Source organism: Teleopsis dalmanni, chromosome 2 (genome assembly GCF_002237135.1).
Source record: "Teleopsis dalmanni isolate 2A chromosome 2, ASM223713v2, whole genome shotgun sequence".
Classification (NCBI taxonomy): domain Eukaryota; kingdom Metazoa; phylum Arthropoda; class Insecta; order Diptera; family Diopsidae; genus Teleopsis; species Teleopsis dalmanni.
In genome coordinates this window covers 111,582,738-111,607,537 of record NC_051847.1, presented here as the reverse complement: position 1 = coordinate 111,607,537, position 24,800 = coordinate 111,582,738, and the positions used below count along the sequence as shown (strand labels likewise).

Sequence of the window (24,800 nt, the reverse complement as noted above, 5' to 3'; positions counted from 1 at the left end):
TCCGTTTTTATTTTATTGTTTTTATTAATATTTCCTTTTGTTGTTGTTGTTGATTAAAATATACTATAAAAGAAATTTAATTCTTAGTGGTTTTGATTTAATAAATTTAATTTATATATGTATGTGTTATGTATGATTCTTATATTATAGATAAATTTAAAATTTATATTTTTTTAATAATAATTTTTAATAATTTTAGATACAAACTGGTCAGCAACAGTAGCAAATTTAACAATGTGCGTAACAAATAATTGTAAATATAATAATTTTTATATTAGCTTTTGCATTTTCTATAATTAATATTTTTAAGAATATATAGTTTATTTATTTATTTATATACTTAAATGCATGTATATGTAAATATGTAATTGTGTGTATATAATATATACGCAAAGAACTTTGATGAATTTAATATATTCACTTTTAATAATATATATAATTTATTTATTATACTATTGTAATCTCAGTTGAATTTTATCAATAAACTTTATCATTTCATATACTCATATACTCCTTTATCTCATATATATTTATATTCATTTCATAACAATACTTTTCTTATGTAAAGAATATATATATTTTCTTTAATTTTCTCATTTCTAATTTGAATCTTGATTCGATTTCATTTATTATTTTCCTATAAATTTTTATTAACAAAAAATGTTAGCACTATTAACATATTATAATCGAAATAGTCGTAATCATAGAAATAGAATAACCTACATAATGACCGGGGTTATTTGCCAAAGCCGAATCCGAATTTACCAAATAGATCCTTTCCTTTCGATAATACATCGCCTCCAGGCGCCGCCGCTGCAATACCTTTAAGTCCGCCCAATAATCCGGTACCGGGGCCTTGACCTTGTGGCGGTGGCGGTTGCGCCTGTGGTGGCACTTGTTGTTGTTGCTGTTGCTGCATTGGCTGCACACCACTTGGTGGTTGCATTGGATCTGGTTTCGGTGGTTGTTTTGAACCAAATAGACCACCGGTGGCAGCCGACGTAGCACCCGATAATAAATTTGTCGCACCTGAAAACAAACCTCCACCAGACGACTGCGTTGTAACAGGTGGCGCTTGTTGTTGTTGTTGTTGTTGTTGTTGTTGTTGCTGTTGTTGTTGTTGAGTAATTGTACCCATTTGTCCCATAAGTCCCATTTGACCAATTTGTTGCTGCTGTCCGAACTGCCCCATTTGGGATTGTTGTTGTTGACCCAATGTGCCAATTTGTCCCAACGTTTGCTGCCCCATCTGCCCTATTTGCCCCATGCCCACTTGTTGATGTTGTTGCTGAATTTGCTGTCCTATTTGTGTTTGTTGCTGACCATAAGGTTGTTGTTGTTGTTGTTGTTGTATGCCGACATTACCAACGCGTCCGATCATTGCCTGAAACATTTGTATTTTAGTTGCATTGCTTATAACTCTTATTTTAATGCCGTAAATTCTAATAAAGGGCAAAATACAATACAAATTTGCATGTCTTAAAATGTTGCATGAAAGTAGTTATGAATTAAATAAAACAATTTAAACTTTTCTGGATTAAATTAAAGGGATTTTGCACTTTTTAGCATTTCTATTTCAAATACAAATTTAACAATTCTGATAATGCATACCAACTAGTAATTAATTACATATATGAATCCCGTTTTTAAACAAGCAAATCTACAAATTTAGGAAAAATATTTATTCTCAGATAAAAAAATATTTGTTTGGTCATTTTTGATTACTTTTAAAAGCTTTATACTATTCAAATTTTAATTAATTTTTTTAAATTGTTGTCATAAAATTTAAGCGCATTTACTTGTATGAAAATGTATGTCATCAATATTTAAATACATAGATGTCCAGAGAAAATTAAGTGTTTTAACTGTGTTTAATGTTTTATTACCGGATTATAATATTGACATACTTATTACCAAAATAATGATCACATCTGAGATTGCTTCATTTATATAGCTTCATAGCTGAATTCACTAATTATGTTCTATTTTTATTAATTGATTCATTTGACTCAACTCTGTTTCGACATTTTATATATCAAACGAGAGGAATATAACTAGAGAAGAATGTAATCGGTTGTGATGGATATCATTATGGTTTAGTAACATGTGCCATTTAGTAATCAAAAACTCTCAAAAATATTTAAGATCTTGACAATAAGATATTTCATTGGATTTTATATTGTAGTTCTGTCTAGATGGTAGTAGTAAAATAGATAATAATGCAAACAGTAACATATTCTTATATAATTTAGAGATAAAAAAACTGCAAAACTGAGCAATTGAAATAAATAAATTATACGTAGAACTAGCAACTTCAACAAAATTCTTAACAAAATTTTTTATTGTCGTTAATTAAAACTTTAACACACTAAATAATTTCTCTTAATATCGCTTTCAATTATAGAACATATTAAAGTTAATAAAATAACAAGTTTTTAAATTCTAAAAAAAAATTTATACCTATGTTATAAAAGTATATATAAAATATAAAAAATTTCAGATTATATATAATTCTCTATATACAAATGCATCCATTTAGATTTACATTTTTCGATAATTGTATTATATGTATATACGTTAAATGTTAAATGTTAAAACTATTTTACTTAAGAATTTTTAATTATATATTTATGAATATTATAATTATATCCTAAGACTGAATCTATATTATATTAAATACAATACATTAACACATGTTCAAGTTGTTTTATGGAAATTTAAATAAATAAATAAATAATAAATTGAGTGTACGCTCCTTAATTTTATATGTAATCTTCAAATGTATTTGATATATATATATATATATGTGAAAATTTTGGATAATAAATAAAAAATTAGAACAGAACTGAATTAATAGATGATACGAAAGAAATTTTTGCATTACGAAAATAGACGCTTTAGTTTATTACAAATATTAAAAGCAGCTAATAGTGAAAGTGACATTTATATTAAAAAAATACTAAAACACTAAAATATACAATATGAAAACATATTATTAAAAATAAAATCACAAATAAAATTTTTGCACACACAGTGAATCACATAGAACCTTTATACAGCGTTACATCCAATATAAAATTTTTATATAATTTTATTTCAATAGCTTATATGAGTAGAAAAATCATGTATATTATATATAAAATTATAATAAACGATTAAGTAAAAAAACATGTGAAAAAGTTGAATACAAATATGTACGAGAACATAAACCATGTTATTAATTTAATAATTTGTATTTAATTGTAAATGTAATAATTAAAATCGATATTATAAATTAAAGAATTTTTTTCATATCCGAACAATTTCACACGATGTCTACGTAATTTTCAATAGATTTTTGTGGAGAAGAATTAAATGTAAAATTTATAAAGTATAATTCTGTAAAGCAAGTAATTGTAAAACTCACAGCACACATAGCGATTGTTTATTAATCTATTGATTTAAAATTTTTTTTCGTGCGTATTACCTATAATATATAATATGTAATATATACATAATATACGTTATATTGATACACGTAATATGTATATATACGAGTACAATGAATGTGTAGATCCTTGTAAGATCCAAACTTTGTTTTAACTGGAAAAAATGAGTGGCGGCATTAAGTAACGGAGACCGCTGACTGCCTAGCACTTTTAGATACCATGCAAAATCATTACACATCCTAATTAAACCTCTATTTACATTTAACACTAAGAGACTTTTAAATCATTTATATATACCATATTATCTATAAATTTCTTATAGAGAACATATTTGAATGATTATATAACATAAAATAGGAAAAATATGATTACATAATGTAAACAAAATACAAAACAAACCTTTAGTATAATAAAAAAATATCTTAATTCACTATTTAGTATTATATAGTTTTTAATCATAAGTACGATACCAATTTTTTGACATTTTTGATAATTACCAAAATGTATAAAAATTTGTATTTATTAGTGGTTTTCAGTTAAACTAAACACTGAAAATTCGGGAAACTTATCGGAAACGTGATTGTGTATTTAGAGATACATATATTGTATGTATTAGTGTATAATTCAGTTCATGTTATGTATATATATCTAACATTGGAAAACGACAGACCTCGCCACGTTGGTGGTACTTGAAAGGATGTGTTCAAGTTTCCCTACAATATGTATACAAACAAAATTATTAGTTTCTAAAGAAGTTTCCTTACAAACCGTTGCAATCGTTTGAGGATTATATGGTATATTGAACTTTATTAGAAATATATATATTCGTACATATATTCATAAATAAATGTAATATATGTTAGTGTTAAATAAAATGTAATAAACTAATACAATACTTATAATGTTGAAAATATATTTTCTTATATGATTTCGTAAGTAGTATATTCATATGAATTATGCCATTAAAATCCATTAGCTGTAGAATTCTAAGAGTTCTACGTTTAAAACTTTAGATATAATTGAATTCATAATTATTAGATTTTTTTTTTTTAATTAAATAAAAAAATTAAAATATTGTATAAATAAATTATCGAAAATAGTGATCCATGAGCTGTTCTGTAAATGTTCGTGCCAATGTAGGAATGTGTATTCAAATGCAATGTTTGTGTGTTCAACATTTTTGATGCTGGAAAAGAGCAGGATATACTCTTTGCTTTATATTACAATATGTATTTACAACACATATTATTGTATATTACAATGACAATATCACAGTAATTAATTTTTAAATTACAAGTGCTTAATTATATATAAACTAATATATATCATATTATTGTGTTAGATAAAAAATTCTTGCAAATGATAACTAAACAAGTTTGTCTCATGTTGCTAGCTATACATAAAATATTTTGTATTTTGTATACGAGTTCATGGTTTATATATAAAATTTATTTTCATATTTGTTTTATACTGTACTGTAAGCTTTTTTACAACAAGTAATAGAAATAGAAAGAAAGAGTTAAAAGATAAATGGGTTTTAAATAATTTTTATGCCTTAAATGTGAGTGGTATAATTCAAAATGTTAAATTTGACTCAAAATTCAACTAAAAAATAGCAAATTCGATCAAATCATTATTTGATAGAGGGTTTTTAATTTATTTATATATTTGTATTCTTTATATTTTAATTAATTTATTTTTATTTGTTGTTTTATTTTTTTTTTTGAGTGATTATAGGGTAACTGTTTAAAAGTTAAAAAATAACTGTTGTGGCGTTGAAACAAATAAACTTAAAAAAAATTATGAGAGAAATAGATAGCAAGATAGTAAAATAGAGAAAAATTGCTTTTTATTTCTTAAAAAATGAAAAAATTGATAGAGTATTTACCTGCGTTTGGTGATCGGGGGCAGGATGGCCCGTGTTGTCTAACAGTGTAGGGGAAGCAGGGCGAGCATCTATAGCAACAAATATAACATAAAGACTTCACATTTACCACAGCAGACCATTACAAAAATTATATCAAATTATATATAAATATAAAACATTAGAAAAATTTAACTTAACTTGAAAAGTTTGTTTGTTCTTATAAAAATATATCAAAATGAAAATTAGTTTAAAAACAAGAACTGTAGTAAATTAAATAAAAATATCCTTTTCACTAAAATTCAATATACATTATTGATATATTGATTAAATTTAAATGGTTTATTATCAAAAAAACATTCAATATTAGACATTCGTTTGATATAAAACGAGCCATATGAAGGAACACCATTCCAAATTTGTTATTCTAATACTCGCACAACATTTGAAATTTAACAAAGTCCTAAATTAATTGATATATATACATTAGCAAGTATTTCAAACCTTTTACTTATATTTTTTCTTTTAAAATTTAAATTTTGAAAACAAAAAAAAATTTTAAAATATATATACATATACATAAATTCTTGTTAATAAAAACAGATATATTCATTGAGTATACTGGAATATAATAAATTTAACATTTTACCTGTTAAGTTAGTGTATCGTATTTTAATCTTTAAAATTAGATATCTCGTAAACGACAGATATATATACATATACATATACATATATATATATATATATCACTTTTGTTTTTTTGATTATTTTATTTTATTAAAATTTGATGCATAGAATGATGATATATTATGCTTTAAATATTTAGTTGTAAAAGTTAATTGTATATACATATATGCAAAATTTTTATTTCTTTCTTCTTTATTTATTTATTTACACAAAATTCTATTCGATTCCCCACACGATAAAAATAAAAATGTTTAATGCTGTTGTTTTTGTTGTTTTTTCTTAATTTGCTGTTAAACACAAACGCAAGCAAGCATTGTTCTTTAAATAAATAATAAACAATAAACAATAAACAGAAAGCTCTTGTAAGAGTTAATTGAATATTTACTTTAAGTTCTGGATAACTTTTTTCTTAAAATTCATTTGAAAGTATCTAACAAGAAACGTAAAGTATAACGTTTTATTATACATTATTTAAACAACAAGCATTATTTAAATAATTTCTTAAATACCATCTATAGTTAAGACCATCCATATAAGGTGAGAGGAAACTTTTAAAATATTAAAGAATCAAAAAATTGAATATAATAAAAAGGAGATATATGAGCAAATTAAAAACAAAAAGCTACAACAGGATATTGACATATAAACAAACATATATGTAAAATTTTATTTTAAACATAGCTATCTATCAACTTTAATAAAATATTCTTCACGATATTGTGAACAAAATTTATTTGTAAAATTTAGAACAGAACTATTTATTATTCAGAACTATTTAGAATAGATATAAGAATGATAATCATATATTGAATGAAGTAGACATATACGTATATGTATTTTAAAATATAAATTCATGTGAATTTAATTTTATGTTAAAAACACGGAAAAGATTTGATAATTGCATGTGAAATTTATAAAAATAATAGGACTCAATCTGGTCTGAATCTGCCTGCTTGAGCAGAAACTTCTTTGGAATTGCGCCAACTATAAGCGCAAACCTGACGGCACTTCTCCATCTCTGTCCTATACGACAATGACAAGATCACTCGCATTGACGGGTAGCTTTTGACACTCGCTCGTAGGTACCTCACCCGGCTCCATGACCTTCCCCTGACGTCTCTATTTCTATTACCCTGCCTGAAGATCTTTTTCTAACCTTGCGCTTTAAACCTCCCCAATACCTGTTCCACTACCTCGATGAGTGGGACCGTAACCTCAATTCCATTTCACTATATAACCGCGTCTTTTGTGACCCCAGTCACAAAGTTTACCGCCAATTTCCCTAATGTACGCCCTTGCTTTCTGGCTTAGATAAATCTAGCTCGTTAGGTACTAAGTCTATTTATTCTCCTCTCTCCCCTGATTACTGGAATGAGGTTTTTACAATGCTGTGAAAATCTTCTCCATTTATTCCTAAGAGGTGATTTAGTGGGTTGAACTCCCACACGGTGGCTTTCGATGCTTCCACCTACTGTCACAAACAAAAAAAAAAGTCTAAATAATCTGATGTACGTTTACATCCCATCAATAACTTAGTATTTAATATTTGAAATATTTAGTTGATTTGTTTATAGTTCGTATGTGAATCGATACACCTGCAATATTGATTTTGAAAATCAATGTCAGATCAATATCTACAAAACATCTTATAAATATTTTCACCAGTTTTAAAATTACTACTTATCAATGTTATTTGCAAGATATCTGCATCTTTTTTAAATAATATACGTAAATCTTGATATAAAATTTTAATCATTAACATTATAAAATGTTAAATTTAAAAAAATTAAATACAATGTAAACTACTTTTATCAGCAAATCGATCATTTGTGCATATTGAGAACAACTAGAATCACGTTTGTAACATAAGCATATAATACAAAAACATGCAAGATCATTTCAAAAATTTTGTATATTTAGGTACACACATAAATTAAACAATAATCAACAAAATGGTACGCAAAAAAATAAAATCAAATAAACGACATGGTTTTTATAGTCATAATAAAAACTATTCATTTTTTTCCAATAATTTCTATTATTATTAAAATGATACAGGGCGGTTTGATAAGTCAGTGACTTTTTGAATTTCCCGCGCAGTTACTCCAAATGTAACAGTGCTGCTGTCAGCTGTAATCTACCAGTGGGCAACTTTTTAATTTTGATCAAACTACGTTATTCAGTTGGTGTTTGATAGCCGTTTAAAGCAGACAACCTCGTAAATTTTTACGAAAATAGAAAAAAGTGAATTTCGTGTGCTAATTAAGCATTACGATCCCAAATCCACGAATTGGGATACGAACTGCTACCTTATCCAGCATATTCTCCAGATTTAGTCCCCTGTGACTATTTTCTGTTTCCAAACCTAAAGAAATGGCTGGGCGGTAAGAGATTTGAGTCGAATGAAGAAGTCATTACCGAAATAAACGTGTATTTTGAGAGCTTTGAGAAAACCTATTATTTGGAGGGAATAAGAAAATTAGAAAAACGCTGAACTAAATGTATCGAGCTAAAAGGTGATTATGTAGAAAAATAAAATGTTTATTTGCCGAAAAAATTTGTTTTATTCAAAAAGTCACTGTCTTGTCAAACCGCGCACGTATCTTTTTTAAGAGTTATCCGTCAAGTTTACTTTTGTGGCAATTTTATTTTATTAAATTTAAACTAAAATCAGTTACTAAAATATATTCGTATACTCGTATAGTCGTATCTCCACACCAACTAGAACAGACAACCATTTAATTCATATATAATAATATATATTTCGCGAATTTTTTATAAATAACAATTTATATAACATATATAACATATACAACAACAAAAACAACAACTAATTATATTAAAGAAATCTTTTTTAAAAAAATGTGCGAAATAAATTATTTTAAATTAAATTTTTAAAAGAAATATGAAAAACAGTTATTTTACAAAGAAGAAAATTGTAAACTGTATTTTAAAAAAGTAAAAAATTAAGATACATATTATATAAACATTTGCTGCAATAAAGAGTTTGTTTCTTTGTCGTGTGTAAAAAATATTTTTGTACATATTTTTGGATATATTCATACCATTTAAAATTTTAGAATGTCTTAAACTCTATATTAAATATTCTTTCACTACAAATATATATATTTATACTTATAAAATAGTTTTTAATTAAATTAAAAAAAAATTTTAATCCTATTCATTTTAGCAAAGTGAATCAGCTTTGTTATTTTTTTATAAAATAATTCCTGTTCCTATATTAAATAATTAAATATATATTTCTTATATATATTTTATATTTTCTGTATCTAATATTAATTAGTAATAAAAATACTGGAAATGTTATTAAAATTATTAACAAATGTTTAAATCTTCACAAAATAAACTCACTTTTGCCTTGTGGACCGCGTTGACCAGCAATTCCTGGCATCATATTATCTCTAGGAGGTGGAGGTGGACCTCTTGCACCAGGACCTTGACCTCTCCCACGCTGACTTAGACCCCCACGTAAATTGGGAGCACCAGTCGCCATCATTTGGTTACTATATTGATCAGGTGCATCTGCTAAGAAATTTGATGGTACTAAACCGCGCACACCATCTAATTCACCCATATAGAAACCATCTTCATCCATTTCACCATAAACAAGAATAATTTCACCAGTTTTAAAACTTAATTCCACCTGCAGTTGGGTTTAAAAGAGAAAATAATTTGGATAGAGCAAACTATTTCAATCTCTGTTTACAAGTTAACATACATTAACTAAAACATCAAACGTGTTCAATCCTTCAATCAATTAACATGTTTTTATATTTTAAAAAATAACATTTCAATTAATTTTTTAAATTTTTTTGCGTATTTTTATAAAAGTGTAACTTGATTTATTAGACCAATTATCAGACCAATTTTTATATCATAAGAAAGAATATTTTTTTAATCAATTCAGGTACTTACTTCGGCATCAACATTTGGACTCAATTCTTGAGGATCATAGTCGTACAGCGCAACCATACGTTTGACTGGCATATTAGCATATATGTCACCCCAACGATCGCGACTAACATTACGCATGCTTTGTTGAGGAACAACTTGACCTGGCATAACTTGACCTGGACCTCCTGTCTGAGATGTACCAGGTATTTGACCTGTGCCATCATCAACTTCTGTTACCATATTATGAGGCACATAACCACGACGTCCACGTAATTCTCCCCAGTAAAACCCATCCGCATCCTTGTCACCATAAACCTGATATAAACATGTAAAATAAAAATAGTTATTTAGAAATATAATATGCATTATAGTATTTGTACTAAATAATATACATATTAGAGTGGTTCGTTTCCGCAAAAAGTTATTTATTCAATACTAATTATCAAGAAAAGAACAAAACTACAATAAAAATTAAAATTCATACTGAAGTTATGAATTAATAAATGGAAATCAATATATTGCTTTGGAACCACTTGAACTAATTAATACTCGTACATATTAACATTAAAAAAAATAATAAAGCTATGTTATAATTAAGTATGTCTACTACTTATTATATATTCATTCATAATAAATATATGTATTCATAATTTTAGATTATTATGTGATTATAACGGCATCGATAAATGTAAAAAATTTTTGAATATGCTTATAAATGAACTTTGTTAAAATATTAATAAGTGTTGCATTTCATTGTACGCTTTCGAATCATTAATATTTTTATGAAGCAGATAGATACTTCAGTAATATATTTATAAGATTATTTTTGGTCCATTTTTATTTTACATATACATTTTATATATTTTAATTAATTTACTTATGCTTACCTTGATTGTATCACCTTCTTGAAATGGCAGTTCTTCATCACATCCATCCGGATTGGGACTCATTGTGCTAGGGTCATAATCAAACATTGCAACAAAATAACGTGGTTTCTTCTGGGGGCCCAGATGTTGTTGTCCTTGTTGACCAGGAATTATCTGACCTTGTTGTATTTGATTAATTGTCCGCTGTCCCAATGGTCCTTGTATCTGCCCTTGAATTTGTCCTTGCATTTGACCTTGCATTTGTCCTTGCACTTGTCCTGCCATTTGACCTGCCATTTGTCCCGGCATTTGTCCTGGAATTTGTCCTGACATTTGTCCTGATACTTGTCCTGGTATTTGTCCTGGTATTTGTCCTAGTATTTGTCCTGGTATTTGTCCTTGTATTTGCGGCTGAATTTGGCCAGTAGGTGCCGCTCTTTGACCAGGAAATCTTTGTTGGTTCATTTGACTCACCTGACCTTGCGCCATATATGGCTGTTGATGGGTTCCTATCATTTGTGGACCTTGCGCACGCCCCTGAATTATATTTCGCTGTGTCGTATTTGGTTGATAGCCCTTTCAAAATTTTATTTATTTTGATTTGAAGTTAATTTAAATATTTTTGTTTTATTTTGTTAAAGGCTTCAAAAATAATTTAAATGGATTTGTATTGACAGCATTTTTTAAATTAATAAAACACGTTTTTGAACAAAAGCTAATAGATTCAAACATTAAAAAAATTATAACTGTATAAAGCAAGGTACGAAGCTTTAAAAGTACTTTAAAACAAATCAAAATGCTTTTTAATATAAAATATATATATTTGTATAAATGTATAAATGTATAAAAGTATAAATGTATGTCAGTAGCATGTATTGATATATAAATACAGTAAAATTTTTACTATTTATCTAATAGTTTTAGGTTCTAAAATCTGTTTTCACTAAAAAATGTATATAGATAGAAATATATATACCCGTAGAAAATTGAAAAACAGAAAAAGTGAAATATTTTTACTACGTTACACAGTTATGTGTACACAGTTTTGTGTGTAAAACAGTTATAAATTATATTTTTTCAATAATAATCTTATATACCCTTAAAAATATTATAGTAATTTCTACATTAAAACATATGACGCATATTCCCATTACAGACGTTGAACTAAATAACTTTGCTTTATAGTTTTTCATATACATAGGTATATATTATACTACGCATGAATACTCCTAACCACTTATTATTATTTTAGTTTTTCATGGTATTTCTCTTTAAGTGTTGCCTTTTTTAAATGCTCATTCTAACTAATTAAATAAAATATTAATTTAGAATAATATGATTGTCAACGTTAAATTTTTCATTTACTAATCGCAAAAAATAGTAATTTAGCAAAATATTCATCTCTTCTCCTATATAATATGCACATATAGTTTAATATAAGATGAGTTAATAAAAAAATTATCTTTTGAAATTCCAAACAGTAATACAATAAAAGCATATTCTTAAATACTAAATAAATATAAATATTAAGTTATAATATAATTATAAAACTTGCTAACATATATTTCAACTTTAAAAAAACTTTGCAAATACAAAATCATTATGTATATATGAACATTGCAGATTATTTAACATACTAATATTATATTATATTTATAGATTTGTGTGTACTAAGTTATGTGTACTAATATTACTAATATTATATTAGTGCTATAGATTAATAATAAGTTGTGTAACAGAATTGACTAAAATGCATTAACTTCTAACAAAATATGTACTTAAAACGGAACCGTGGAACGATCTATATATTTGTAGCATGTTACTAATAAAGGTGTATAGAATGTTATTTGGATGAGTAACTTACATTTACATTTTGATTCACTTGGCTCTGATTTGGATTTGGTTTCGAAAAGAGCCCACCAAGAAGCCCACCCAATAAACCAGAGCTTCCATCGTGCTGCATTTAATGATGATGATTTGTTTTGTTTAAAAAGTTTTGTATTGATTTATTTTTGATAAAATATTGTTTAAAGAAATTACAAATATTTATGTATTTATATCAGTAAATATGACATAAACATCTTGGGGAAAATTATAAATCAGTGCAAATTGTTAAAATTATATTGTCTGATTTTATTTTTAATATTTACATGCTCAAAATAATATTTATTATAATATATTGTAACATCACAATCTGAATAAATTTTTACTTTAATTAGTGCCGGCTTTAACATATCTAGTATTTATCATAATAAGCATATATGTTAATATAATTATGCATTTCTAAATATTCGTAATCTAAATTTAAAAAAAAATTATTTTTTAATATATTTCTAAAATTCATTAAAGATATGAGGATAACATTTAAACACTCGAATACTTGTTAAAATGTAAATGTTATGATTGTTTCCTAATCAATCTGAAGATATTAAAAAAAAATTTCTGAAAATACTCGCATTCAATTTTCTCATCAATTCCTAATAAAATGATTTTTAGCCATGGATTGGGTCTTTTAATATATTAATTTGAGGACTAAAACAAAATTTAAATATAATAATTTATATTTCATATAGTCGATTTTATCATATTTGCCACAATTTTATAAAACAGATTGAATTACAGAATATATATCAATTAAATAAATATTTCTGTAACCCACGTCCAATCTAAGCAATATTAGTATAAAAATTAGTTCCAAATAAAAAATGAATTGGAAGCAGCAAAACATATTTTAAAAGTTCTGTTGTTTAATTTAAATAATAATTTTCTTTAAATAATAGGAATATTGTGTATAAATTAAATAGTCAATAAAGAATTTTTCTATTGAAGTGAGCTTTGTAACTTACACTAGGTATGTAATTATGTACATTTGTTTAATAGAAATAAGTGTAACGTTTTTGTAATTAAACTAAAGTTTAAGTTTTTAAATGTATGCGTTGTTATTTTTGGTTACCTGTTGTCCTGATTGTATAGGTTGCTGTCCTGACTGCACGTTTTGTTGTAAACTTTGCTGCATTTGGTTGGGATCATATTGGTCTTGACTCATCACATGAGTTTGTTGCTGGGCAGGCATAATCATTTGATTAGGACCTCCAAGCTGTCCTTGTTGCATTTGTTGCGGACCCATGCCCATCTGATTTGGTCCTCTTCTTCCAACAGCGTTACGAACCGCATCTAAAACATAAGTATTTGAACAAACATATATGTATAATTTTGATTGAACAAACTATACTTGGTATCAAAATAGGTGTACTATCAGCTGATTGCGAATCTCTGGATTTCGTCCGTATTGTGACAGCTCTGGGATTAAATACACCCAATTTTCCAATATCTATTAGAGCATGATCACCAGTTGGTGAATTTATATCAGTTACTTTTTTTCCATCAGCATACACAGCGTAGCCGGTTACAGGTCCAGACGACGTTGGTCTATTAACTGGTTGCCATGTTACTAAAATGGTGCCATCTTGAGGACCAGCCTCAAGTTGAATGTCCTAAAACAACATATATGCATTATGGATTTATCTATGTATACTAAATAAGCATATATATATACATAAAACCCATTATATACATATTATATATATAATGAATTTATATATATATATATATACAACAGTGACGACTGCTATAAGATGCGGAGCACCTTAACATAATTTGATAAGTGTCAAATAAATTATATAAGTCATTAAAATATCTTTACATCGAGAATTAATATTAAATAGATTAATTAAATAGAATTGTCTATGAAAACTCAATTTATTTTCTTCTTTTAGCTGCTATAGTTGTTAGTTGTGCTCACATGTTTGCAGCTCAAATCGCAGAACATTTTTATTATATTTCGTCTTTCCCTTTTAAGCAATTGCATTTACAAATTTCTGTCGTCAAATGGGCGACAAAATAAGTATTAGACTTATTATTCTTTTCTATTCGAATATCAACTGAATGCATATGAATCCAACATGTTGATTTGCCAAAGCACTTAATTGTGCGAAAAAATAAGCCGCATATTCATACGTTGCAAGTGTGTTCGATGTTGTTTGATCACTGCGTATAAATGTATGGTTTTGAGTACTGACTATTTTGTTTGAAAAAAGTTGTTTTTGTGTTATGAGAAGTATGTGAAAAGTTGTGTTTATGTCATATTTATATAATATTAAACTTATGTATCTATGTATTTAAAATCGTTTGTTCGTCTGTTCGTTACTCAACGTCAAACACTGATTTTCCAAATCAATCACTGGATTTGGAAAATCCATTTTTCGGCGTGGGCAATTATATGTTGCCTGTTCCCCTGCTGGAACACCGTCTGATATATATATAAACGCTCAAGGTTGCCTAAGAAAAAACATTGTTCATAATTTAGCTTTAAAATACCATTACAGTTCATAATAAAATGGTTAATATAATATTAAAAAAACATTTTTTCATTTAAAGAATATTTATAATGGATTCTTATGTCTATAAAGTACCGTTTTCACAGCATCGTCCGCTCTTAGCCGACGATAATATATATAATAAAATAATTTTAATAAATATACGAAAATGGAAAAGAGTAAATTTCGTATGCTGATTAAGCATTACGATCCCAAATCCACGAATTGGGATACGAACTGCTACCTCATCCAGCATATTTTCCAGAGTTAGCCCCCTGCGACTATTTTCTGTTTCCAAACCTAAAAAAATGGCGAAATTCACTTTTTTCCATTTTCGTAAAAATTCACGAAAAAGTTACCCATTGGAAGATTTCAGCTGACGGCAGCACTGTTGCATTTGGAGTAACTGCGCGGGAAATTCAAAAAGTCACTGACTTATCAAACCACCCTCGTATATAGGAGAGTAATATTTTGATTTCTTATTATTCAAAGTTAATGACTTTAAATATGTAATGTACTAAATACAATGCAATTTTATTTCTGAATTGAAATTGTAATTAATATTTGAATATTTATAATATTATAATGGATGCACCAGCTCGATCATTTATATTGGGAGTAAAAGGACAGACGGGATATTATTCGTGCGTACGTTGCACATACTATAGTTGTATATTAATATTTAGTAATATTTAATTTAATATCTATCTCTAGTATTTTAAAAAATGTAATTAATATTATCATTAAGTTTTCAATAAGAAATATTGAACTACTTTTAATACTTATTTCTTATTATTTTATTTTATTTTTGTAAATATAATTAATTATAAATATATATTTAAATTTATTAATATTGTTTTTAATAATTTTAATAAACCATTTATGGTTTTTAAGGAAAACGAGAAATTGATTAGAGAATCGCAAAAATATTTTTATTTTTTTATTCTTAGCCTCTCATAATTTGCCATTAAGAGCTCATCGAGAATCCCTTAGCATGGACGATAGTGTAAATAGTGGTCATTTCATAGATCTGTTTAAGTTATCCAAATATGATCTTACACTACCGAAGCACCTAATACGTATTAGTGTTGGGATCTTTTAAAAACTAAATTCAAATTGATCTTAAAATCTGTCTCTGAAACAAGAGGGGAGAGTAGAATCGGAGCAGTATTAGCGATATTTTTGCAATTTGATGATGTAATTGAATTCGTGATTGACCTGAAAAATCAAACTTATGATTCTGAAACTCTAAGCGATTGTGAAGCAGACATGAATGAAATGCTAACTTTCGAATTTATTGTTGCCATACACGTTTGATACGAGATTTTGCTAAGAGTGAACAATATAAATAAATTATGGCAATGGAATTAAGTAAACTTCAAGATTTCTATTGACAGTATACTAATTATATTCGTAATTGGATAAAAGAGTATCGGAATACTGGATTTGAAAAAACCGTTAAACAAGCCAATTGTTTGTAAAAAAAAGTAGTTACAAAATTGCACCTAAATTTAAAGAAACAATAATAACAAATAAGAAACGATTGTTCAGTAATCAACATATTGATGACCCCATACAATCTGTTGAAATACAATATAAAGTAAACTTTTTTACCATAATGATAGATATTATTGTAATTGATACCGACTGTCGATTTAAAATACTTAATGGATATTTTGAACAATTTGGTTTCATATATGATATTAAAAGACTAAAGAAAGACTATAAAAAAAATATACGAAACGAAGACCTTCTCAAGCATTGTAATGCTTTAGGTATAATACTTTGGGAAAGTGAAAACTACGACAAAAGTAGGAATTGCTACTTTTTAAATCGAATTCACTAGACTCAGTCAACGATATGAAGCAACTCATCCGATATATTAAAGAAAATAATTTTGAGGAAGTATATCCAAATGTTTATATAGTAACCAGAATCATGTTTACAGTTCCAGTCAGTACAGAATCATGTTTACAGTTCCCGTCAGTGCAGCATCTGCTGAAAGAAGCTTCTCAAAGCTAAAATTAATAAAACCTATTTGAGAAGTGCAATGAGTCAAGAGAGACTATCTGCTTTGGCAATTTTATCAATTGAAGCAAAACTAGCAGCTGGTGCAAATTATGATGTAATTTTAAAAAAATTCAGTGAGACTTAAAGTTGGAAAATTCATTTATTTGAGTTTGTGTTTGTATTAATTTGATTAGCAATAAAATAAAATGATAAAGTGAATGTAAATTATTTACTTTTATAACTCGGTAATGCAAGGGGCCCCGCAATTTTAATTTCGCTGAGGCACACCATTCCAGTTAGGGCATGCGCCGTCACTGGTTATTTGATTAGATTAATTTAAGATTTTCAGCTTCGTATCTTAGTGGACATCACATAAATACAATACATTTTAAAAAACTTTTTAAAAAAACCAGGACAATTTACTCGCACTTGAGAAATTACAAATGGTTTTTTATGCATGTCAGTGTTCATTAAGTACTTATTCATGGAATGGATAGAAATAAAACATTTGATTTCCGTACTGGATTATTATCTGAAGAAACTTAAGAATCAAATACGTAAAGGTCGCTTATTTCACAGTAGGAAGAATTCCAGGATTGCAACATATGCGGACCTAATACATCATCTATTAGTAAGATTAGAACCAAGTCTTTCACAAAAAATAAAAAAGAAAACAAGAAATAAAGAATATCATAATATTAGAAATTATATAGTAATTGATTACTATGAAGAAGCTTTTGTGTCTGACATTACAGATTCTCATGATTTCTACTCATTCACTCACTATTCTCATGATGCTGCATACTGTTCTTGTAGAGATCGAAGCCGTATTGAACTCTCGGCCTATTACTGCGCTAATTCAAGATCAAAACGACCTCGAGGCTCTAATACCAGGGCATCTGCTATTAGGGGTTTCTCTACACACGTTGACGCAGGTATCCGAACTTGCGAACTTAAACGTAGGTTCTGGCAGTGTTGGTGGAAAAACTACATACTGAGTCTGCAGCTCAAAACCAAATGGTTGATCGACCAACTAAATCTCGCGCTCGGTCGACTAATCGTCGCGCAAGAAGACAATCTTCAGCTTAAACAATAAAAACTCGAAAAAGTCCAGTCCGCAATTCATTGGCACGACAATAGAACAAGAGTCGTTGACGTCAAAATGAGCAGTGGAGTGGTTCAACGACCTGTACACAAATTAGCAATACTGCGCATCTTCTAATCGTCTTTATATTTATTGAAGATATTTACTTAGTTATTTACTTTTTTTTTTATTATTATATCAAGGTAGGCAAGGTTTTTTACAGTTGCAATATTATTAACAAAAAGTCAAAAAATCAGTAAGACAAATTGTCGAAGAGAAATGCTGATTTTTGTCAATATTCATTATCTGTGTCAATTGTAAATGACTTTGAAAAAAAAGAAATGGTGACAAGGTAAAGACTGTAAAGTATGTAGAACGAATAATTCTGCGAATTATGCAAAATTATTATTACAAAATTAATTTCAATTTGAAATTAATTTTTAAAATTTTCTGGGTTATTGGGACATGTCTAATGTAAAGGTCACATTAGAGAAAGTCTTAAGCGTAGGTGAAAACAGCTCTATATATATAGAGACTGTTTTCTTAATTAGGTCAGAGTAAAAGTCAGTAATAAAAATAGATGAGTTAAGAAAAAGTCAGTGGAAGAAAAGTGCAGTTAAGAAAAGTCAGAAAAGACAGAAAAGACTTGTTTTTTTTCTCCTTTAAGGAGTTATTTGAGAAAAATTACGAAAATGAAATTTAATGAAGAAAAACCGTAACTGTAATGAAAATATAGGAAGCAATCGGAACAATAAAATTGGAAATAGAAATGCAAAACAGTGAGAGATTAAAAATAATCTGTAATCTAAAATGAATTGATGAAAACACTGAAATTGTACCCAAATATTTAATAAAGATAGAATTTAAAAATGGATAAACAATAATGAAAGTGATAAAAAATTTTTTAGCGTTTTATCGAAATAAAGGAATTCATCCCACATCCTATTAGGTCATTCAAATGTTGAAATACAACGTTGATTGGGATTTGCATAAAATAATATACGCAAAATATCCATTACTTACAATAGAAGAGCTGTTTGCAACTGTCTCGTAAATGACAGTTCTTCACTAAACTTGATTTATCAAATGCGAATAATCAAATAGAATTGAAAAAAGAGACCCAGCATTTATGTAGGTGAAGCATACATTTAGGTATGGTTTAAAAAAGATTGGAATGTGGGATTTCGTTTAAATACTGATAAATATGCTATCTTTCAAAAACCAAAGATGGACTGTCTAAAAACAGGGATAAGATTTTGGCAGTTGGGAATGCCCCTATACTCAGCAATTTATCTAAAGTTTGTGCATTTATTGGATTAGTTAATAAATTCTCTAAATTGATTCCTAATTTCGCTTTAATTATGGAGCCATTATGTGCACTGCTAAGAAAGGATGCCATTATGCATACAAAAATCTTAAGAAGGAAATCACATCTCATAGATTCCTTGCCTTATTTGACCCCAGTTAACTTAATATTTTACAAACAGATGCGTCAAATGTTGCTATAGCTGGGATCTTGGTATAATAAAACCTGTCGTTTTCGTTTCTTGAACGCTTTCAACCCGAACGAAATTATAGTGTCATTCAAAAGGAAACCCTAGCCATAGTATTTGCTGTAACTAAATTGCGATTTTATCTACTTGGAAGTAACTTTGTTTCGCAATATAATCATAAGCTTTTTATCGCTTTTTGGTAAAAATAAGAGATTGCCATTAATGGCAGCAGCTTGTAGTCAGCGGGTGGTTTTGATATTGTCTGACTTTGATTATACAATCGAACATATTAAAGGATCAGAAAATTTCACAAATAATATTTCTCATTTGCCCAAGCTATCCCTGTAAATGAAAATACAGATAAAAATAGTTACATCAATTTTGTAACTAGAAACAATGAAGAAAATTTAGATTTCAAACTAATTGCGAAAGACACCACTCGCGACCCTTGCTCGGCAAAAGTAAAAGCTGCGCTTAAAATTGAGAAATTACATTTATTAAGAGGCAAACTGTTTCATATGTACATCGAATTTTCCGGACAAGTAAAACACGTTTACTTATTATTTGCAGTTGATGCATACTCCTAATGGGCAGAAATTAATACAACCAAACATATTATTATTATTATTATTATTAAGACATATTCTTTATTATAAAAATTAAAATTTAAAAATTAGAACAGTCTATTCACAAATAATATTTATAAACTTCCTCTATTCGTCTCTGTTTCTCGCAGTAAAACGTACCTGGTTAAAAGATTTGTTTGTTTCTGTTGCCACTAATCTTCACCATGTGGTTTTGGGACGACCTCGTCTCCTTATTCCTTGCGGGTTCCATTCCATGACTGCGTGGCCAATTGCATCTGTCGGGTTTCTAAGTGTGTGGTCGAGCCACCCATATTTGCTTCTCTGAATTTCTTTCTCTATTGGCTTTTGTTTGGTGCGCTGCCATAGCTCTTCGTTGGAGAATCTTGTAGGCCACCATATGTTCAGAATACGCCGCAGGCTTCTATTAACTAAGGATTGTGACTTCTGAGTCGAGGCTTTCGTTAGCGACCATGTTTCGCACCCATATAATAATGTCGATTTGACACAGGCATTGAATATTCTGTTTTTAGTTTCGACGTTTACATTGTTGGCTTTCCAGACTTTGTTAAGCGACGCGAAAGAGCTATTTGCCTTTTTCTTTCTCTTTAATTCACTCCTTTAACATGCCACCATCGTTGTTGACTATACTCTCCAGGTATTCGAGTACTTGCACGATTTTCTCAAACAAGGGGAGCAAAAGTTTCGACACAGCGTTGGGGTTCATCTTAAAACACTCAATCGGTAAACAGTTATTACCTGGTGCTTTACCACTTTTCATGCTAATAATTACACGTCGTATTTCGTTTTCGCTAGGTGTCCTTGTATCTATTTGTCTATTAGGATTCAGATGTCTTCCTATTGTGAGCTCGTCACTTTCGTTGTGTATGATATTCACGGTTTTCTCAAAATGTCTTTTCCATACTTCTGCCTGCTCGTTCTTAGCAAATACCAGCTGTCCATTTTCGTTTTCAATTGGAGCACGGCGTTGGAAAGATTTTCCACCTAGTTGTTTATTTAGCTTAAACAGCTCCTTCGTGTCTCTCTTTTCTGATGCTACCTGCCCTTAATGCTTAGTTCCACGTAATAGTTCCTCTTGTCGCTTTTGACTGCTCTCTTAATCTGCCTATTAAGACTTCTGTACGTTGTGTTGTATTCGGCTGTTTTAACCGGGTCCGCCTCGCTTAACATTTTCGTTTTATTGCACCTTCTTTGTGCAATGAGCTCCCATGAGCTTGCCGACACCCATTCCTTTTGCGCGTTTTTACGGTAGCCGAGTGTGTCCTTGCAGATTTTTCGATTTTTGTTTTATATGAAACCACGTATCCTCAATAGAAGCATCTTCCATTACACTGACGTTGTTAATACGTACGATCATTTCGTTCTTTACCGTTCCAGCATTAAGCTTTGTGGTGTTATACATGCACCGTGTTTGCTGCGTGTGTTCATACCTATGTTTAGGTATATTAAATTTCAGTTCGGCCACCACTAAATAGTGATTACTGTCGATAACACCGCTTTTTTTGTTTCTGACATCACATAGAACTTTACTTCATCGTTTTGAAATGCAAATATGATCAATTTGACTTTCGAAGTTGCCAGCGGGAGACTTCACAGTGTCCTTGTGACACGTTTTATGAGGAAATAGGGATCCTCCAATCCTGAGATCATAATTCATACAAAGTTCCAAAAACAGCACCCCATTGTCGTTACATGTTCCAATGCCATGGCAACCCATTACAGTTCGATATTGTGAGTTATTTCTGCCAATTTGGGCATTGAAATCGCCCATAAGAATAATTACATCGGTTCTAGGAATTTAAGAGAGCGTTATTTCTAGCGCACTGTAAAAAACTTATTTTTGGTCAAGTGGGCTGTCTTCTGTTGGAGCATATCATTGTACTAGAGACATGTTGAACTTCTTTGCGCAAAAGCGTACTATTATTATTCTTTCGTATATAGCTTTCCAGCATAAGATTGAGTGCTTAACATTTTTTCTTACGTAAACTACAACGCTTCGCATGTGAGGGTCCTATTCATCGGGCATACCTGAGTACATAAATACACCTCCCTTTTGGATTGTAAATTCATCTATGCCATTCCAGACATATACCAAACATATAACAACGGAAATTACAAAAAATTTTAAGAGCAAATGACATTAAACAAATTTTCACACCTCCATGGTTTCGGGCTACAAATGAGCAGACCAAAAATTTTATTAAAACTTTTTAAAAATCTTTAGAAGCAAATGTGCAATATAAAAGAAGTGTACACGTACGTAATGCTTAATTTATTAATTTTTGATTATTGGACCATGAAATTGTTTACAACGAGAGAGTCTCCAACTATACTTATGTTAGACAGAGAAATAAAATCACGATTCGATTTATTAAAAGCATCTTTGGTCAAAGATAAAGTTAGTAACAATGAAGTAACATTCAAAATCAGAGAATGTCTAGAGAAATTGTTTTTAAAGAAGGTCTTTATCAGTGATTTTTCCGACAGGCTACAGTTAGAGAACGTTTAAGCCAACGAATATATTATTGCACAATTTCGAGAACTAACAGGTTAATTAAGCGCCACATCGATCAAATAATAGTTTATAGTAGAAGTGCTTAACTACAAACAAGTTTAATAAATTATGCCAAATACAGGGTCGCCTTCGATCACCAATACGAAGGAGGAGGTTGAAGAAATAGGATTAAAGAAAGAATTGCAAAAACGTCTTCGAGAACGTAAGGTTAAAGTAAAATATGAGAAGTAAATATACAGTTAATAATTTTAGTCAATTTTGGAAATTAAATTAAATTAAAATTTTAAATTCTATTTGAACTGAAAATTTATTTTGTATTTATTCTAAATTATTTTTATTTATATTTGTTTTTATGATTTTTGAAATTAACCTTGAATTGTTTTATATTTTACTTATTGGCACTTATTGTAAAATACCAGCTTTTATATAAGAGTGCAATAGGACAGTAGTGTTAAATCAAAGAATCTAGAGTACAAAAAAGCGCCACGCTCATACAAACGAAATATCCACTTTATTTTGCTCTGGTAGATTTATAATAAATCCACCCAACCTCATGCAGCAATGTTCGATCAAATCACAACTCGTACGATATTCACTTCAAACCTATATGTAACTCCTATGCTATCAAAAACCCAACTGAATACATATGTAATCATACATGCAACTCTCTGTGTTATATGATACGCATGTATGTATGTTTGTTATATGATACGCATGTATGTATGTTTGTTCGCTGTAAAATGTTCAAGCGATCAAACAGCTTTCAGTGACGAAATCAAAATTGTGTACATTTGATAAGTTTTTGAATTTAATAGTACATAAAACAAATTAACCTGTTTGCTATTGGTATGAATTGTAGTGTTAAAACACATTACAAATTTATTTATGTCTCAAATCTGGGCCCTGTTGCACCAACACTTTTGCACTTTGCAAAACTTATGAGTGACTTTTTTTTGCAAAGTAAAAGTGAAAAGCGTTGCACCATTGAGTATAAATATTATAGAGTAGCAATCTCGTACAAGCAAATTTTTGTATGAGGTTGCTGCTGCTGGCAACCTTTTTGCACTCAAAAAACACTCCATTCTCTTCATGTCTTGTTTTCTGAATTGCTTTGGAAATTAAAGTAAAGGGCAAAACGATTCTCTCAAATAACTCTTTTCGTCGTTTGTTATATTGATCAGTGCTTCTGCGAATTTATGAGGAAGGTATATGTAGGAAAAAAATATTACTCTAGTCTTTTTGTGTGCTTTCATATTGCATGTGCACTTTACTAGCATACATACAGTAACGAACAAAATTATTGGCACAGTAAGCAAATTGAACTATTAAAAATCGCATTATTAACAGGATAAAAATAGTGCAAAAGTTCACTTTGCTTGCTGTGCCAATAATTTTGTTCATCACTGTATATGTTTACATATTTCTTTTCTATTTCTCAGCATGTAGGTATGTTTGTATTAATTTTGCATCCAATATTAAGAAATTGTAAGCGTAAAAAGAAGTTTGGTTTTTTTTTGTTTCATATCAGAAACAATGCTACTATTATTTTTATTGTTTTGATTCTGATTTAAAACTGTTTTTAAAAATATGTATGTATATGTAAAGGCTTACTAATTGCTTCAGTATACACATATGTATGTATGTATATATTATGAGCTTCATGTGTTAATAAATAAATAAATAAAAAGAATAAATATAAAAATGTTTAACCAATTCTGATGGTGCAGTTACAACCTCATCTTTCCGTATTTGGGGCCAAAAATCTATTTCTCTACGTATATTATATATACGTATATATGTATATATATATATGGGAATGTAAGGAATATATGAGAATAAACCCAAAACTAATAAAATTCATTAAAAAAAACATGAGTACCCTTTATTTCTAGAAAGTTCTGAAACAAAAATAATAATATGTTCATATGCCTATGCCTATGACCATAAAATAGAATAT

The 24,800-nt window shown here is 28.7% G+C and overlaps 1 protein-coding gene across 1 annotated transcript in view; it reads right to left on the bottom strand.

Moving 5' to 3' along the window:
• Nucleotides 1-475: 475 nt before the first annotated feature.
• The window catches only part of LOC119675457 (peripheral-type benzodiazepine receptor-associated protein 1-like), a 30,465-nt gene continuing 6,140 nt past the window's right edge, over nucleotides 476-24,800 (bottom strand). The window contains exons 2-9 of the mRNA XM_038086658.1: nucleotides 13,993-14,254; nucleotides 13,714-13,934; nucleotides 12,625-12,717; nucleotides 10,782-11,336; nucleotides 9,916-10,209; nucleotides 9,352-9,643; nucleotides 5,317-5,384; nucleotides 476-1,384 (exon numbers count right to left, since the gene is read on the bottom strand). Of these exons, the coding sequence (XP_037942586.1) occupies nucleotides 737-1,384; nucleotides 5,317-5,384; nucleotides 9,352-9,643; nucleotides 9,916-10,209; nucleotides 10,782-11,336; nucleotides 12,625-12,717; nucleotides 13,714-13,934; nucleotides 13,993-14,254 (2,433 nt within the window). The 3' untranslated portion in view covers nucleotides 476-736. The remainder of the gene's footprint in view (nucleotides 1,385-5,316; nucleotides 5,385-9,351; nucleotides 9,644-9,915; nucleotides 10,210-10,781; nucleotides 11,337-12,624; nucleotides 12,718-13,713; nucleotides 13,935-13,992; nucleotides 14,255-24,800) is intronic.